The 17,566-nt window shown below is 43.8% G+C and overlaps 1 protein-coding gene across 1 annotated transcript; it reads left to right on the top strand.

Annotated features, from left to right (window-relative positions):
• Positions 1-2,496: 2,496 nt before the first annotated feature.
• Positions 2,497-16,563, top strand: OTUD3 (OTU deubiquitinase 3). Its single transcript, XM_067567519.1, has 8 exons — positions 2,497-3,028; positions 3,367-3,515; positions 4,612-4,724; positions 7,964-8,086; positions 8,914-9,039; positions 9,819-9,915; positions 11,194-11,381; positions 11,820-16,563. The coding sequence occupies exons 1-8, from the start codon at positions 2,796-2,798 to the stop codon at positions 11,994-11,996; spliced, it is 1,206 nt and encodes a 401-aa protein (XP_067423620.1). The 5' UTR covers positions 2,497-2,795; the 3' UTR covers positions 11,997-16,563.
• The last annotated feature ends 1,003 nt before the right edge of the window (positions 16,564-17,566 follow it).

The following is a 17,566-nucleotide window of genomic DNA, read 5'->3' as shown; positions in this document are numbered from 1 at the left end:
AAAAGAGACTCTGGGGGAGAACACAACTTATACCATCAATGTGACTGTGGTGGAAGGGTTGTTGCCATGACACCAGACCTTGGGTGGGGACACTTGACCATCATCACTGCATCAGCGAGAACCCTAACCTGATACATATGAGATCCTCCCCTCCCCCCCCCACCCCTTTTCCTTCTGTCCTATCTCTTTCTTTCTCTCAGCTTTTCATCTGATCCTGAAATCAACTGTACTCCATGGCACCAGAATAGTGAGACAAGACGGCCCATCCAGCTCTGCCCGGCCTGAGAAGGATCAGTGAATGAGAGAGACCTGACCAGACCAACAAGATGTCCCTGATCAGGGAGGTGAGCTAGAGTCCAAATTACTAGCTGTCATGCCAACTGCTGCCCAAAGCATCTATCTGTGACTGACCAGCTACCCTGAATTGTGAGAGCAACATCAACAAAAGCAATATTTCCTCCGTCTTTATTTCTCTCCCTTCTGTGTCTTTTTTGTCAAAGGCACAAAAGTGACTATTATTTTCAATTCAGAATTGAACAACAGAACTAATCCTTTCTCCCTTACCACAAAGGACTGTTTGACTGAATAAGAGACTTTAGTCAGTATTCACTGTCTCCAAAAAGGACTTTGATAGGTTTTGATTGTTTGTTTTGCACAGTCAATTTCAGTATCAGTGCTATTTACCTTGTTTTGATTCTTTTCCTTTTGTGTGTTTCAATCAATAAATTCCTAATGTTTGGTCTGAATTTTATAGTATTTGCCATGGTATTAAGCAGGCTGAGGTCTCTGTAAATCAAACTGGACCTTGTTTAACATTATTTAATGTTGGGCAGTGAGTAGGTTATGTTAACAATGTTGGCCCATGTATTCTATTTAAATTAATACAATAGTGAGTATCTGCTTGTTCACTAAGAAAGGGAAGAAGGCTGCTTTTCTGCCAGAGCTGTGCTTCCTCAAGCCTAGTGTGCAAATTAAAAAAAAAGACTAGCCAGAAAAAAAATCATTAATACCAGCTGGCTCATGGGCACAGGGAAAATGGTGGATTGACTGTTAGATTCCAAGCCCCTGGCATCAGATTCTAGTATGCACCCTGGATATTGCAACTAAATTTCACATGAGAGTTCCAGCTCGATTTTTTAATGTTGACTGGACAGTGTATATCAAAATGAATGCCACCAAAATGATGCCAACTCTGTGGACATAATAAATACTTGTGCCCTATGGTGTGCTGTGAAATTTAATTAATATTTATAAAACACATGAAGGATTTTTAAGGTACAATTTCATATATATGCAATTTATGCACATGTATTGGGAGGTGTTCATGTGTAAAATTGCTACTTGAAAAAGCTGGTCCTGAAATGCAGTGTATCATTGCTATTAACTATAGCTGATACTGATGATGCATTAAGGGCCTGATTCACATCCCACTGAAATCAGCCCCTAACTGAACATGATGACAATAAACAGCATTTTATTGGTAAAAATAAAATTTTCTTTTATTTTGGGACTTTGTATTTATCTCCAGACCAATTTAGCTAATCCACAACCCTCATCTCGCACCCTGGATCTAACTCCTTATGGCCCTGTGTTCCCAGCACCAGTATTATGGGACCACATCACAAACTGTTTTATTCTGCTGCCATCTCCTGGACAGTTTGCATTGCAACCTTTCTCTCACATGGATTTCATTAACCTGTTATTCTGTCAAACTATGCTTTGTGGCAATATTTTAGGGCTGAAGTAGAGACTGATTGCAGACCTGGCTATGTGGTTCATGCTATATTATCATAACTGCAAAAGGAGATCAGGAGGGGAAGGGCTCCAACACGCACCTGAGGAAAGAGATCTAGAGCTGCAAGGAGAGGTGCAGTTGGCTGCAGGCTTGCATGAAGAGGCCTTGTCTACAGCATGACCAGGGAGATGGACTCCTGTGAAAAGAGACCCAGTAGAGACTAAGAGTGAAAGAAGACAGTGGATTTGAAATTCTTTCCTTCAAGAAGATAAAGAATTTAGGAATAATGATATTAAATTATTTTGCCTCCCATTCACCTTCCCATCCAGGCGCCAACCTGGCTAACTTCCCATCCCCTTCCTCTCTCTCAGCTGAACTTCCTGAGGTTAACTACCCTTTCCTGCCTCTCTCCTCATTTCCCTAGGCTCTGCACCACCTTCCCTTCCTCTGGGCACAATTCAATCCTTCCCTTCCACCCGTCACACCAATCAGGCTCAACTGACCCAGACTCATATTTCTCTTCCTTTTCTTCCTTTCCCAAGTGACCAGATAGCAAGTATGAAAAATTGGGACAGGGGATCGGGAGGTGGGGGGGGGGTCATAGGCACTTATGTAACAAAAAGCCCCGAATATCAGGACTGTCCCTATAAAATCGGACATCTGGTCCGCTACTCACATTCCCCCAGATTCAGCTTCTCCGCCTCCTGCCTCCAGCTCCCCTTGATCTTGGAGGCTCCTCCCTTTCCCTAGCTCTTCTTTCCACCTGGCTCACCCTCTTCCCTTCCCCCAAGCTCAGCCTCCTCTTCTCTCTCCAGGGTCAGCCGGCCTCAAGATGGCATACCCTCTTGGCCACGGTTGGGTGAGAGCCGCTCTGGCCCCTCTTGGGCACGCTCTATGGTCCTAGCGGTAGCCAGGGCCGTCACGTGATAGAGGCGGAAGGAAGCCGGCAGGGAGGCCGGCGCTGAGGGATGAAGCCGCGCAGGCGCAGTGCCCGCAGCAGGCAGCCCGACGGGCGGCGGCGGCGGAGCTAGCGTTGGGGGCTTGGAGCAGTAGCCGGGTCATGTCGCGCAGGCAGGCGGCCAAGGCGCGGCCCGGCGGCGGCGGGGGCAAGAAGGCGGAGCTGGAGCGGAAGCGGGACGAGCGGGCGGCCCGCCGGGCGCAGGCCAAGGAGCGCCGGAACCGGGCCTCGCCGGAGGGCGGCGGCGGCGGCGCCGCGGCGGCGCAGGAGTTCGTCAGCTTCGCCAACCAGCTGCAGGCGCTGGGCCTCAAGCTGCGCGAGGTGCCGGGCGACGGGTGAGCGGCGCGCGGAGATGAGGTCACGCCCCCCCTCCCCCTCCCAGTACCGCTTCCCATCCCCCCCCTCCAGCGCCGTGCCCCCTTCCCCGAGCCCATGGCCGGGGGGGGTCTGCAAATACAAGCCAGGCCCTTGTCTCCTGAGGGCTGAGGGAGCATGGAGCGGGTGCTCAGCTCCCCACAGGGCTGAGGTGCAGAGGTGTTTACATTCCTGTTGCCATGACTACAGTGGTTTTTTGGTCAGTGAATCACAGAGGTCGGCCTGAATCTGGTCCCTTTCCCCACTGTTAAACGCACGTCAAACAGGCTTTTTTTGAAAATGTTCTGTCTTTCCCTAGCAACTGCTTGTTCCGGGCCCTCGGTGACCAGCTGGAAGGGCACTCCCGAAACCACCTCAAACACCGCCAGGAAACGGTGGATTACATGATCAAGCAGCGGGAGGATTTTGAGCCGTTTGTGGAGGATGATGTTCCCTTTGAAAGACACGGTACAGAAACGGTGGGATGCTGGCAGAAGGGATTACTGTGTAATTAATCCCCTAGCCAAACTCTTCACCCTTCCACTTCCCCATCCCCACGCTACTTTAGAGCAGCTATTCATTCTTCAGATGCAGGTTTGTGGACACGCATGAGTTTTCCACCAACAAGTCTTTAGGGAGGGTGGGAGGCCAGGGAGGCAAGCCGCTAACTGGTCTGGAGTGTGTCCAAATGTGGGAGCAGTTTGGAGAGGCACAAAGGAGCCTAAGGATATATCTGCTCTGTAGCACTGAGATGTAATTCTCAGTTCAGGTAGATGTATGTGTGCTATCTGTAATCAAGCTAACATGCTAAAAATAGTAGCGTGGCTGCAGTGGTGGCTCAGCCTAGGTGCCCAAGTACATACCTAGGCTCTTGGACTGAGTTGTAAGAAGGCAGCTAGCCCAAGCTGCCACCCATGCTGCCATGGCCACACTGCTATTTTTTATGTGCTTGCTTGTTCAGAGCTAGCATGTATATGTCTACCCGAACTAGGAATGGCACTGTTCAGCTGCAGTGTAGACGCACTCTAAGTGAGTTAGGTGCCCAACTCCCATTGAATTGCTATGAGTGAGTGCCTAGCTCCCTTGGGTTCCTTTGAAAACCTTGCCCTAATCTGATTGGCTTTAGTATGACTTTAGATTAAGTTGAAGACTTGACATATAACACATTATATAATGCTAACTCTAGATAAGAACAAAAATAGAGCCTTATATAGACTTTGCTATAAGAGCCTGGAGAAACCACCAAATAATGCACAACAGAGGAAGCTGTTTTAGTGATTAAATACATGGCACGCTTCTTTCTGAGTTACTGCAGAGTTGACAACCTCACATGGTGTTAGGGGAGGCTGTTGTGCTAGCAGCATTTTCTGTGGTGATTAAAGACCCTCTTAATCTTTGTTGTAGCCAAATTCCAACATGAATAATCACAGTCTTACAACCAGTGCTATGGTCAGTCTGTCAGGCTTGTGGCTGAGATGTGGTTCTCTGTAGCTACCAGTGTTTCTGTAGGTGTCAAAAGCCAAATCTCTAACCTCTTCTGCATCCATTCTGAATTTTTTTTTAGTTGCCAGTTTGGCGAAGCCCGGTACATTTGCTGGCAATGATGCGATTGTGGCATTTGCAAGGAACAATCAAATTAATGTGGTTATTCATCAGCTCAATGCCCCTCTGTGGCAGGTAAGAATCATCATTAAACTTTCCTACCTTGGCCTGGCTTCCTGCTGACTAATACAGATGGGTTAAATTTGCTGATGTCTAATGTTTGTCTTTTTTTTTTTTTTTTTTTAAATTACTCTTGGCTTGGTTTTGGTATGATGCTGAGTAGCTCTTTGCTTTTTTTCCCCCCTTGCAAAGTTTCTTCCAAAATTTAAGTGAGGAGGAGGAGAAGACAGTATAATTTAGGCTAAAAAACAGCTATTGAACATGTGAGCATGTCAGGCCAGATTGTCATCTCGTGTAAACTGACATATCTCCACTGAGGTCAGACTTACATCAGTTGAGGATCAGGCATATGTGTAGGATGACTATTCTGTTATTAGATTGAGTTAAGGTTGGGGAAGGTTTTTGGTGCTGATGTGCTTTAGGAGTTAGAAAATAAAAGTGTGGTAAGGCTGTCAACCTAATGTAGAAGTCGGTGTTGTGGCGAGGCCCTCGGATGCCTGTTGTATGAGTAGCTCTATCAGTCGGTGTTCTAGGGAAGCACAGGATGAGTTAGTGCTTTCGTGGTGACATGGATTGGATAGAACCGTAAATGTTTTGCAGTAACTCTGCAGGCAAAATTAGCACTGGCCAAAGCAGTATTGCTTTAGCTACATGAATATAGAACTTCTGGGATGTGCAGAAATCAATTGGTTTGATCCCCGGTGTGAACTCTCTTTGTATTTCCTAAGATGTGTATCCTATTAACTCCACTACTGGACTGCTTTGAAAGCTACTGCTTCTTTAAATTGCTGTTGTACTGAAATCAGTGAATTGTCAGGATGTACCATGTGCTATGTCTTTGCACTTGCCATGTTTGCTAGCAGTATTTTGAATGACATTCAGGTAAATGTCACCAGAATAACATGGACTGTACAGGGACTGAGATGTTTGAGAGAGCTCTTTGTTAGCCTGTCTTAGTCCTCTGTAATACAACAGCAAGTTTAGCATATCTGCTAACTATTTCCCATGGGAGGTTGGCAAATACAACTGAAGTCTGAGATGACAGAATAATGAGCTATCACTGGGGATTCTTCTAGCAAACAAACCCATACTGTATTCAGAGGAGCAGCAGGGGAGTGTGCATCTTCAGTCCTGCATCATTCATCTGTTTGTCTCAGTGCTTTAGTCAGGTGGATGTAAAGGAGTAGCCACCCTTTACAAACAGAAGAAAATGCATAGACTAGATGTAGTTAGGGGTCAGAGAAGTTACAAGTTGGAAGATCTAAATATCATCTTAAATGCACTCCAGCATGCTGTAAAGCAAACTGTTGGATGGATTTCAGAACCAGAAAAGTGTATCCATAGTTTAGATGACCCCACTTAACAATTAGGTAGCTAACTGACACATGCTAAAGAAAAACATTCTTCTATTATGTTAAATTAGCTAATTATGAATCCAGCAGGAATAAGGCTCAGCTTCTTTGCTCTGAGAAGCGACCACTATGCAGGAGTTCATGGAGATGTTATTCAGGTTATTGTTTTGAGCTGGATGTGCAAGGTGATGTGCTCACTCTGCACATGTATCACCTCAACAATTACTGCCTGACTGTTCCCTCGTTCATGGACCTTTTTCAGTGCCATAACTACAGGGCTTGTGATGAGAGTCCTTGTCTTGTGTGCCTGAATGTAGTGCTGATGAAAGGTGCTAGTTGACAGCCACACTGATAGAAGTCCCCTAACCACAAAGCAAGTATATTATGGCAGCAGCATAGATCTCTCTAGAGCTCTCCCTGCAGCCATCATTGTGCCTCAGTGACTGTCTTTAGGGGAGTTTATTTTCCATGCTTCACTTGAGTCCTTGGTCTCAGCAATAGAACAGATGGTGGTGGACTCTAATCTCGTAAGAGAGCCACTTTAAGCAACCAACTTGAAAGAATCCTGGTAGAGCCCATCGTTAAAGGCCTCCCACTCTACTTATTTGTCAATCATTTTTGGCCTGATCCAAAGCATTCACATTCCATTATTTTTAAGTTGGTCAACTTTCCAGATGACAAAAAGATTAATTTTTAAGCTTAGCCAGCTTTGCGTTTGTGTTCCTTTGCAGAAGGCTATACGCAGGTCCTGTAATTCAAAGAGGGAATTCTGATAAAGAAAGTTTGTCCATTTTTTTCCCTAAGTGTTCATTCTACCCCACAAAAGGGAAGCTTTGCACTGATGTACTGGGGCTATAATTGGAGTTTTGCTGCAGGAAAAGTGATGATATGCAGAAAGCAATCAAAACTCATCTTTATTCAGGAAAGAGTTAGGGTGCTAATTTTTACTGGAAACAGACCTTAAGTCAAAGGAGGATGGAAAAGGCATCATTAGGCCCAAAAGCAAACCCTGAAACTCCATGTGTAATAGGCACCTCAGGAAGCTTTTTTCCCCCAAATAAATCAAGGGGGCTGATCTAAATCCCAATGATGTCAATGGAAAGATGTCCAGTGACTTCACTAGGCTTTGGGTAGGTAAATGACAAGTTGTTGAATTGGTGATTTGAAGGTGAACAGGTGTTAAAAGAAATAAATGGAGGACACTTGTTTGAAATCTCAGATCATTAACAGGACAGACATATACTTCAGCTATAGTTAAAAGGTGAGCAGGAAAATACCCTTCGTTGCATTAAGAAACCTGGAGGAGTGAGGAACTTGCAAAGCCTTATACCAGGCAGGTATGAATGCCCTGCTGCCAAGCTTACAAAACAAGATCTTGACGACTGATCTTGTCCAAAACAGTGATGTTGTACGTAGAGGTGACCGAACACTTCCTGGAAAAAAACTTGGAGAAAAAATGCTTTCTAGATTAAATGGAAACTATTGGGAAAGTTTCCATTTTCATTGAAATATTGGGGCTTTTTGTCACAAAACAAATATTTTCTGTGACAAATGAAAACTTCAGTTTTCTTTAATGTTTTTCATAGAAAATAAAATATATTTCCAGGCCTGCTCTATCATTAAAGAGCAAATCGACCAGCACTACATTTCTGTAGTCACAAGAATCAAGCAGCTGAAGTAGCTTTTTAGCTCTGCAGCTTGCATATTATGGATATTATCATCTTAGGTACCTGTGGACTACTGGCTAAATGTTCTTTATTTAAAGGTCTTGGCTACTTAGGCAGTTTCCTAGGGTAATGTTTTGTATTGGTCTTAAGCACTGCTTGAAAAATCAAATGCTCTACAAAATATAGAGTTGATTCAGTTCCAAGGCCTCTTTGGAAATCTTTCCATCTTCCTCAGATTCGAGGCACGGATAAAAGCAACGTAAGGGAACTGCACATCGCCTATCGGTATGGAGAGCACTACGATAGCGTACGGAGAATCAGTGACAACTCTGAAGCTCCTGCACATCTTCAAACAGAGGTCAGTGAGGACATAAAGACCTCCTCTGGTCAGGTGGGGACTTAAACCAGAGTCTGGGTCTCTGGTTTGATCTGCCTACTCAATGTGATTGAATATGTTAAAAGTGCTTGATTGTCTTCAGTGCTTGATTGTCTTCAGGGGGTGGCTTGGTCTCTCTCATTGACTGTGGTGGTGTTTAGCACTGGGGTGTAAAAAATATTCCTCGAGGTCGTTACAGTTGGTGATGTCCACTTAGGCGGCTGTTGAAGGAAGTTTCTACGCTTATAGGATAGGGATCCAGGAACTATTAAATTCTAGTCCTGGCTCTGACTCTGATCAGTGCTGAGGGCCCCAGCGTCCTTGAATCATGTAAGCACGCAATGCACATGCACCTCCAAGGTAAAAAAAAAACCAAAGGGGTTGATGAAAATGAAACAGCTTCACCCTAGAGCCTTCTCTGTCCCTCATTAACCGTGGAGGGTTGGAGTGAGCTGTCTTGGCATTACTTTGCATGCAGTTGTACAACATGCACATTCTAAATGAGGTTAAGTACTTTTAAGAAAAAAAATCCATTGAGTCTACTTGCTATACATGATCCTATAGCATCAAAAGCATTTCACCATATAAAGCAAGACTTGGGCAACAGTGGAAATGACAATGGAACAGTATCCAGTTTGAGAGTTTTTTGGTTTTTTTTTTAAATAAAGGATGTTCCAGGCAAATGTATTTAATTATCTAGCCAAATTCAGTTGTCAGCACCAGGCTTTCTTTGTCATGTCTTGAAATGACAGTATCTTTATATGCTGTTGACCTCTGCTGGTACTTTCATTGTTTCCTTGTCACTGCAGATGCTGTGTAAAAATGAATCTAATAAGAGGGAGAAAATCAAGCCACGGAAGGATGAATTTGAAGAGGAGTTGGAGGAGGAAGTGGAAGATGCTGTACAAAAAGTCTGTAATGCAACCGGCTGTTCGGTCAGTATTTAGTCTAGTCTTCATTTCTGAGTGATGCACAAGTGGAGGGCATCTCTTATTACATGAATATTGACCTGCGAATGGTTCACGGTCTGATGCTGCTGAGCAGTTTCATCACCAGAGCCGCAAATCACTGGCCAGGACTTGCAAAGGATATACTTCGTATTACAGGTACTTTAGCCACAGACAAAATGTATTTCATGATGACTAATGATTTTTGGGTGTCCAACTTGGGGCCCCTTGAAGGTGCCAGATTTTCAGAAAGTGTTGAGTGCCCATTCTCTGAAATTCAGGCCCTTTAAGTTATCTCAAGGGGGCTCCCCAAATCTCTAGTCACTTTGGAAATCTTGGCCATCATTGTTAAATAGCTGTACCTTAGCAGCTGCACTGTCCCTGTGGATTATTATCTGTATTATGGTAATTCCCAGGGGCCGACCAAGAATTGGACTCCAGAGTGCTGGGGTACGTACAGACATAGCACAGGGACTCTCTAGTACTCTGAAATGCTTAGATTACGCAGGCTAGAACTTGGCACATCAGCACTCATGTGCATGACTGCACAGTCAACTGAGTTTCTGGATTCCACTGCTGAGTTTAAACGAATTTATTGCTACTAAAATCTAGCACTTGATATAACTTTTTACCCTGACCTACTGAAAACTCGAAAGGTATAAGTTTATAAGAATTCCCCAAATAAGATTTGCTTTTAGCTAGAATGTGTAGATAATTCTGAGGGGTTCAACTCTATCCCATGTGTTAACATCTCTATTTGTGGATAGGATGTTGATTTAATCATCCAGATTCTGGAAGTGGAGAACCACAATATTGACTCTGCAATATTTGCCATTCTCCAAGTGAATGAAGTGAAAAGAATCTGTAAGTAAATAGAGGATTTCTTAAATACTCTTGTGTTTCTGAAAAATGCTGGCTGGAGGGCACTGGAGACAAAGGTGCTCTCCTTATCCACATGACAAGGATAGCGCTTGCAATAGCAATGTAAGCTTCTCCTCAGCTGTCCCACCAGGGTGCGTCAGCCCTGTTTTAACCCTGGATCAAGGGATGAGGGTAAACTTCTATTCCTATCAGTGCTTGGTGACTCAACTGAGACGTCCAGTGTGGTGCCACCTGTGAAGCTGATGTCAGTGACTATGCTAGGAACTGGAGTGAGCCCACCAACTGACTTTTATCTAGGACAATGGCTCTCAACCTTTCCAGATTACTATACCCCTTTCAGGAGTCTGATTTGTCTTGCGTACCCCTAAGTTTCACCTCACTTAAACTACTTGCTTACAAAATCACACACAAAATACAAAAGTATCACAGCACACTATTACTGAAAAATTGGTTACTTTCTCATTTTCACTATATAATTAAAAAATAAATCAATTGGAATATAAATATTGTACTTACATTTCCATGTATAGTATATAGAACAGTATAAATAAGTCATTGTCTTTATGAAATTTTGAGTTTGTACTGACTTTGTTAGTGCTTTTTATGTAGTCTATTGTAAAACTAGGCAAATATCTAGGTGAGTTGATGTACCCCCTGGAAGACCTCTGCATACCCCCAGGGATATGCGTACCCCTGGTTGAGAACCACTGATCTAGAACACAGAGCAGCTAGCCCCAACCAACCTGGGCTAGGTTTGTGCTGATGATGTAACATTTACACGGCTCCACTTCAGATTACCAATGCCATTCAGTCCCTCAAGTACATGGATTTTCAGTGCTTACTAATTGATCTCATGGATTCTAATCCTACACCTGCTATTGCACTCAGGCCTCTGGTTTTCCTTCACCTATGACTTTTAAGTCCTGAGGATATCTTTCCCACAAAGTTAATAAAAGCAAATGCAGGTAGAACATATGCTTCTGAAAAGCAAGAAGGCTCAAGTGCATTAGTGTATGCACGGTCCTCTTTTGTATCTTGCAATAGGTGTGAAATTTGAGGGTTCCAAAAAAAAAAAAAAATCAGGGTGGGCTCCATAAATTGGTTCCCGGGAGCAGCCTCATAACTAGCGAAATAGTTTAAGCAGTAGATGCCACCACGCCAAATTAAAACATTGCAAAAAACCCACTGGGATCCCAGTGACATTTTGTAACCAAGAGATAGATTGTATCAACGTCTGAGTGAAATCTTTTCTCTTCATAGATTCTGAAGAGGAATGTGAGACTCAGACCAAAAATCAGAAGCCACATAACTCAGCCTTGTGGGAGGAGAATGGAAGCGGCACCAGAATCTTTGGAAATCAGGGATTACATCAAGATGGAACAGAAAACAACAAGACACAGGCTAGTCCAGATGAAGAGAATCAAACCAACAAAAAGCATTTCCCAAAGGTATGCATTGGGATGGTTGGGAGCAGGTCAGCTGCAGGTTCAGTGGAACTCAGACATTCTGGTGAACTCCTTGGCTAAGGTTTAATCCTGGAAGCATTTTGTCCGTGTGTACAGACTTGCTGTATTGCTGTAAGAAATGCACCTTCCTGAATTTGCTAGCTATACTGGCAGGGTCTGATCAGTGTTGGGCTATGCTCCTCTGACAGTAGGGAACAAGCATGTTACACTAACATGTGGCCTCTTCTTTCCCAAAGGAAAAGATGCTAAAGTCGTGGGAGAATGGCTTTGTGTGTATGTTCAGGCCTCTGCTCTGCATCCTAGTGCTTTAATATCATCCTGCTTGCCTCCCTATGCTACAGAACACAGCATATTCCTGTTTGTTGTGCAAGGCCTATGGGTGTTTGAAGGTATGTTTATTGTTGGAGTCTTCCCTTTAAGGTATTGAATAAACAAAGGAAGGAGCAGCAGCGGCTAGAGAAGAAGAGGCGGCAAGAAGAAAGGCACCGGCAGAAAGTCCTGGCCAACAGGAGTAACAATGCAGATAACAACAGGAGTGAGACAGACTTGGATACGCAGGTCACCATGGTGAAGACCTTTGCAGCTCTGAACATATGACTGATAGTATGGGTTCTTTGATGGAACATGTGACTGGCAAATGAGACTGACCAGGAAGGACACTGAACTTTCAGACAAAGCCATCTTCAAAATGGATTCCCCAGCACCCCTCTATCTTTAAACAATGTTTCCATGGGGTTCTTAGCACATGCTAAGTTCCCCAGCTATAGGAAGAACAACTCTTCAGTAACACTAAAGAACATCAGCCAAGCTTGTGAGGGATGGGCAGTCAAGGTTAAGCAAAGTGAAAATATAGAGACTTGTTTTTACTATTCCTAAAACAGAGTCTATTGAACCTTGATCCATCACTGCACACATCTTATGTGAGTTTTGCTTTGAGATCTCACAATATTGCTTAAGTTAACTATGACTACGTTTTACTAAGCTCAAGCATGGGAGAGCTCTTATTTTAAATTACTGTGCAGGAGCCTGTTAACTGCTTCTAACTCAGGAACTCTTTTCTCTCTCTCTCTCTCTCTCTTTCTAAATTAAAATAGATAGTACAAAATTCCAAAACCCCTTCCAAAGCTAATCATCCAAATGCTATACCAGACATTTAAGATTTCTTGTAACTTGGTAGTAAGTTATAGGCCAGGTAGAGCTGCTCTTGCTTTTGTTGCACTGAGCCGTGTGCTAAATGCTGCTGACTGTTAGAGGAGAGAGGAATATTCAGGGAGATCAGAATGGTTGGGTCTATGCTTGTTTCTTGCATGGAGAGGATGCACTCTTGTTAAGAAGTCTGTAGGTGCTTTGATCTGCTAACAACTGAGTTCCACTCTGACAGTGCTGCACCAATAAAAAGAATAGGGGACCCCAATGTATTCCTGAGGCTGCCCAGTGAATTCACCCGATCTGGTGAGGTTTTAATAAGAAAGTTAATCTTGATACAAGCAGGGGTAAGATTTCTGTTATGTAGTAGCAAAGATGTGCTGGCGTTTGGACCATCCCACACCTCGCTCCTGAGCATTAGGGCTACAGTCCAAAAAGGGAACTTGACTGTCTTTAGTTTCCAATGTAAATATCTGTAGCCAATGGATCAAAAGTCCAGGGAACAAGCTTCCACCTGCCCGCTTTGGTCCTCATAAATCAAGCTTTTTCCAGCTTAAATTCCTCTTAGATAAAGTCACCAAGCACCACAGAGTATAATTGGTAACTAGAGCCTGAACCCTGGGCTGCTTCCTACTAAGATTAGGAGCTTGGCTGAAAGCAGGGCCAACTCCATAGTCCTTAGATTTGATGGTGTGGTGCACTGGACATCACTCAGGTGTTTGAACCTGCACCAAGAATTAAGCTTTAAAAAATGAAAGGATTGGGAAGACTCCCCTTTACACAGAATAAAGTCTGAGCAGAAAGTTTGAATGAGATGAGCTTTGAAAGGTGATCCTAGATGTCTTAAACATCCCACTTTTGTACTAGAACGTGTGTAGACGTGAAACATACGAATGTCCTTTTGGCTTAACTGCCAAAGTCTTAGTTGGTGGGCCTTGGTTTCCTCTTATTGTATATCAGTAAAATTTGAAGCACTAGAAGAAATGATGTGCTGCTTTATATGCCAGCAATACTGAAGACTGTAGGAGAAAAGTCACTGTGAACTCTGACCTTGGAGTTTAAAAAGCCTCTTAGTTCCTTTCTCATGGCTTGATAGTAGTGAATATAATGAAAAGCAGACCTTTTGCTTAGCGAGATGTAACCTTGCATCTGACAGGTCACTAGGTACATTACTGGCAGATCAGTCTTGGAAAAGCTTAGTGCCAGGGTTATAAAAATCCCCAGGGGAGAGAAGCCTATGAGCAATACTTGACATAGGTGTAAACAGGCTGGGCAGGCCCTGGAGTCATAACACTATTTTTAAAGTCAAGAATTGTTTTATTTGAATGGCATACTTTAGTTTTATTGCAAGCTTTTGATGGCTTATGGTTTAAAATCTCTCTCCTGGAACTGTTTTCAGGCATGCTAATTTTGGGAGTAGGAGAAGAAAACATACTAAAACATCTTCAGAACTTGAAAAATTTCACTGGACCCGAGTCCACGTTAGATGTTACACTTAGAGTCTAGACAGCACGTACCACAGACTGTGGGTGCTGATATTCTAGCTAGTGTTTAGAACTCTGCGCTCTGTTCTCTCCTGAACAGTCCAAGCTTTGGAAGTCATTGCTCCACCTGGCTACAGGCTTCACAGACTAGAAGTGGTTAGGAACACCTAGCAGCTTTGTGTTTGAACAAGCTGCTTTACTGCTCTGATTGCTGGTGTGGGGGGCCCAGAGAATAAAAAGCAAAAGCAGTGAATCTGATCAAGGGCACGCCACTTAACCAGCAGCAAATAGAAGTATTTAAAGCAATGAGGAAAATGCCTTAGCAAGATGGTATCTACAGGTCACCAGAAAGGTGTTGCCTCCTTGCTTTGCTCCATTATGTTTTGATACGGGGAAGAGAAACTGCTTCTGTAAGTAACTAGGCAAACATCTGAGCTGAAGTGACAAGCTGGTTTGCCAGCTGTATAACTAGGATTTGGAGTTTTGATATTCTTTATGAATCATGTAGCTTTTTTTTTTTTTTTGAGCCAGAGTTGATTAGAGGATTGTTTGTCCATCCAATTGTGGATGAAGGGCGGAAGGAAGTTGTTCTGAAAGAAAATCTAGCCACTAGATGAAGGTTGCTTTTACCATAAGTACAGAAGCGGCCTCCATCAGTGACCCAGCAAAGCCTAATCTTGTTCATGAAAAAGCCAGCCCAATTAATCTCTTCAAGAAGTGCTACCAGATCTTCAGTGGGGAGGAGAAGAGGGATCAGACATTCAAATACTTAACTACGGTACCTGGAACTGAATATGCAATAGAAACTGCTTTCATCTGTAAGTCTAAATGAACTAAACAAGCTCTTATTGCACTGGGCTAGTGTCTTGTTAAAGCATTCAAATTCACGCCAATCCGTGCCAAGAAATCCAACCTTGTAGTATTTGAAGGTACCAAATTCTCCTGCCCTCTGTCCTGTGTGGTACAGACTCTGTGGTCTGGCTATTGGAAATTCTCTTGCCTTTAAGATCTAGAACATCTCTGACAGAGGCGTTCCCTGTACTGTGTTCCTCCAGAAACTTGCTTTCATGCCTTTTGGCTAAGTGAGATTTGGCAACTATCCTCTAGGTGGCAGGCTGTGACTAGCCTTCACAGAGACAAGGTTAGTGGGAAAATGAACACAGAATGAGTCTGAGTAGCTTTTATCATCAAGCTCTTTGGGATGGAACCAGCTGTGCGTCATGGCATCTGGTGTCTTTGCTCTGGAGTGATGAGCTCAGCGATTTTTTTCCCTTGCCATCATACTTTAGTGTCAGTTCCCACCCATGTAGCAAACACTGTCTCCATCCCAAAGAGCCTGCTGCTTGAGAATCCTCTGTTTTTATCAACGTGGCTACTTTGTACAAAACTCAGTTGGCTTAATGCTAGGTGCGGACTTAAATAACTCAGGCTAGGCAGTGGCATATGGAGACTTCCAACTCTAGATTTCTGTGGATGTAGATACAGCTTGAATAATGGATAGTTGTTTAGTGGCCTCAATGAAATGAATACGTTTGAGTTCTTCTAGACAGATACTATAATCATTGACACTTGAAGGCCTGGGCCAGAATGAATATTGATCAGCCGTGGAGTTCGAGAGGTGCTCCTTCAAGAGAGGTTTAGAGAACATTGTCGGAAACTTTTAGTGCTGCTGTTTTCGATATCCCTGTTTGGATAGAGGGTCAGCTCAGCGGTTGGAAGCTTGCATTGCTCCAGTGACTTTGATGGAGTTAGGTGTGGTTTCCACTACCAATTTGTACTGGTATAACTGTTGCTAGTTATACCGACCTAACCCCCACTGTAGACAGTGTTATGTCAATGGGAGTTACTGCCTCTCAGGGGGTGGAGTACCTATGCCGATGGGGGAAGCTCTCCTGTCAGCATAAGTAGCATCTTCACTATGTGATACAGCGCTGTAAGTGTAAATAAGCAATTATTGCTAAACTATGCAAATTGAGCATGTGGTCAGTTCTTTAACGCTAGCATTCCAGTACCTTTCCCCGGTAAACTTAGAGAAAATACCCCTATAGCCATAGCAGTTCAATTACATTGGAAGTAATAAAAACTAGGCTTGAGGTTGCACATGGTAACAGAAGCAGGTTTGATTTGTTGTGTGTGTAAGTGGCGGGGAGGTTTTAATTGTGCACTAATTCTAATTTTTTTCTGGTGATACCTTACCCCTCCCTAGAGGGTGGTCAATCCATCTACTGACTTACCAATGGTCTGACCTCATCTGCAGTGCCTGAGTATTAGAAAAGTCACATGAGATGTAACGTTTGCATCCATAGTAATGCTCCTGATGTCCCTAATTTCCCTCAGATTCTGTTGAAACTGAGTAAGGATTTTCTTCCCTAATCCAGAGCACTCTGTGGGGTTCCTGCCCTATCAAACCAAATGTCTGTCTGTCTCTTTTAATTTAACACTTAGTGCAATAGAAGCTGCAAAGATGTGCCATGAACTATGAGAATGGATTTTTGTATATTGCTCAACTACAGATTAAAGGCAACATTTTCAGATTACTAAGAGCTGGCTCATTTCGTTTTCTTGAATGAGACTGTAATAGCCAATACTCCCAAGACAATCTGACTCTCTCTGGTACTTATCTGGTTCCCATTTGGGTAATATCTGAATGTCACACCGTGTTCAATGTATTTATCCTCAACACCCTGTGTGGAAGGGCAACGGTATTAGCTCCATTTTGCCTTGTGCGTGTGGGGTAAATGCAGCAGCAAGAGAACAACCCTCCCCTCTACATGATGGTATTGCACTGTGAAGAGCCTATATCCACTGGTCACGGTGGTTAGTGGGGTCTGTACTGAATGAAGAAACCACAGTGACCAGTGGATATAGGCTGTAGGCGGCCCACCATAGCCAGCTCGCTGAAGTCATAACCTTGTTGAAACAAAAGATTGGAATAGATGTGGGAAGGGGGAGCTGCCTGGGTGGGGCACAGAGGGATGTTATCCAGCTAGGAAACGAGAGGAGTCCTTAGATCAGACACAAAACAAGACTAGAACTATCAGCAGCAATATTAACCACCCTGCAACACACACCTGATAGAGCAACCACAGGCAACTTTTCAAACTCAGCTGCAATTATTTAACGAGATTAAGAGAAGGGCAGTAAATCCAAGTCACTCCCTCCCCTAAGGCTCTTTCCCCTCGATCTCAGGCTGTAGATTCCCACCATGTTTATTGAGCAGCTTCCTTTCTGCGTTCTCATCTGCATCTCCCCTTGTGTAGCGGTGGAGTAACCGGGACAGAGAATGGGTGGGAGGGGAAAAGGAGGGCCAAAGGCCCAGATCATCACAGGTTTCATTTCAATGGATGTTAGGAGCCTAAATACCTTTGAGGATCTGGGCAGGAGAGATGGAATGATTTGCCCAAGGTCATGCAAGTTAGTAGCAGATCCAGGAATAGAATTCAGATCTCCTTAAGCCCCACTTCAGCACCCTACCCACTGGACCATGCAGTCTCTGGTCTTGCAGCCAGTCTCCTTCACAATCATTGGGAATTTAGA

The sequence above is a fragment of the Emydura macquarii genome, unplaced genomic scaffold (genome assembly GCF_026122565.2).
Source record: "Emydura macquarii macquarii isolate MOO-44397 ecotype Brisbane River unplaced genomic scaffold, CSIRO-AGI_Emac_v2 contig_2768, whole genome shotgun sequence".
NCBI lineage: Eukaryota > Metazoa > Chordata > Testudines > Chelidae > Emydura > Emydura macquarii.
Note: the sequence above shows the minus strand (reverse complement) of the source record. Positions and strands in the feature narration are given on the sequence as shown.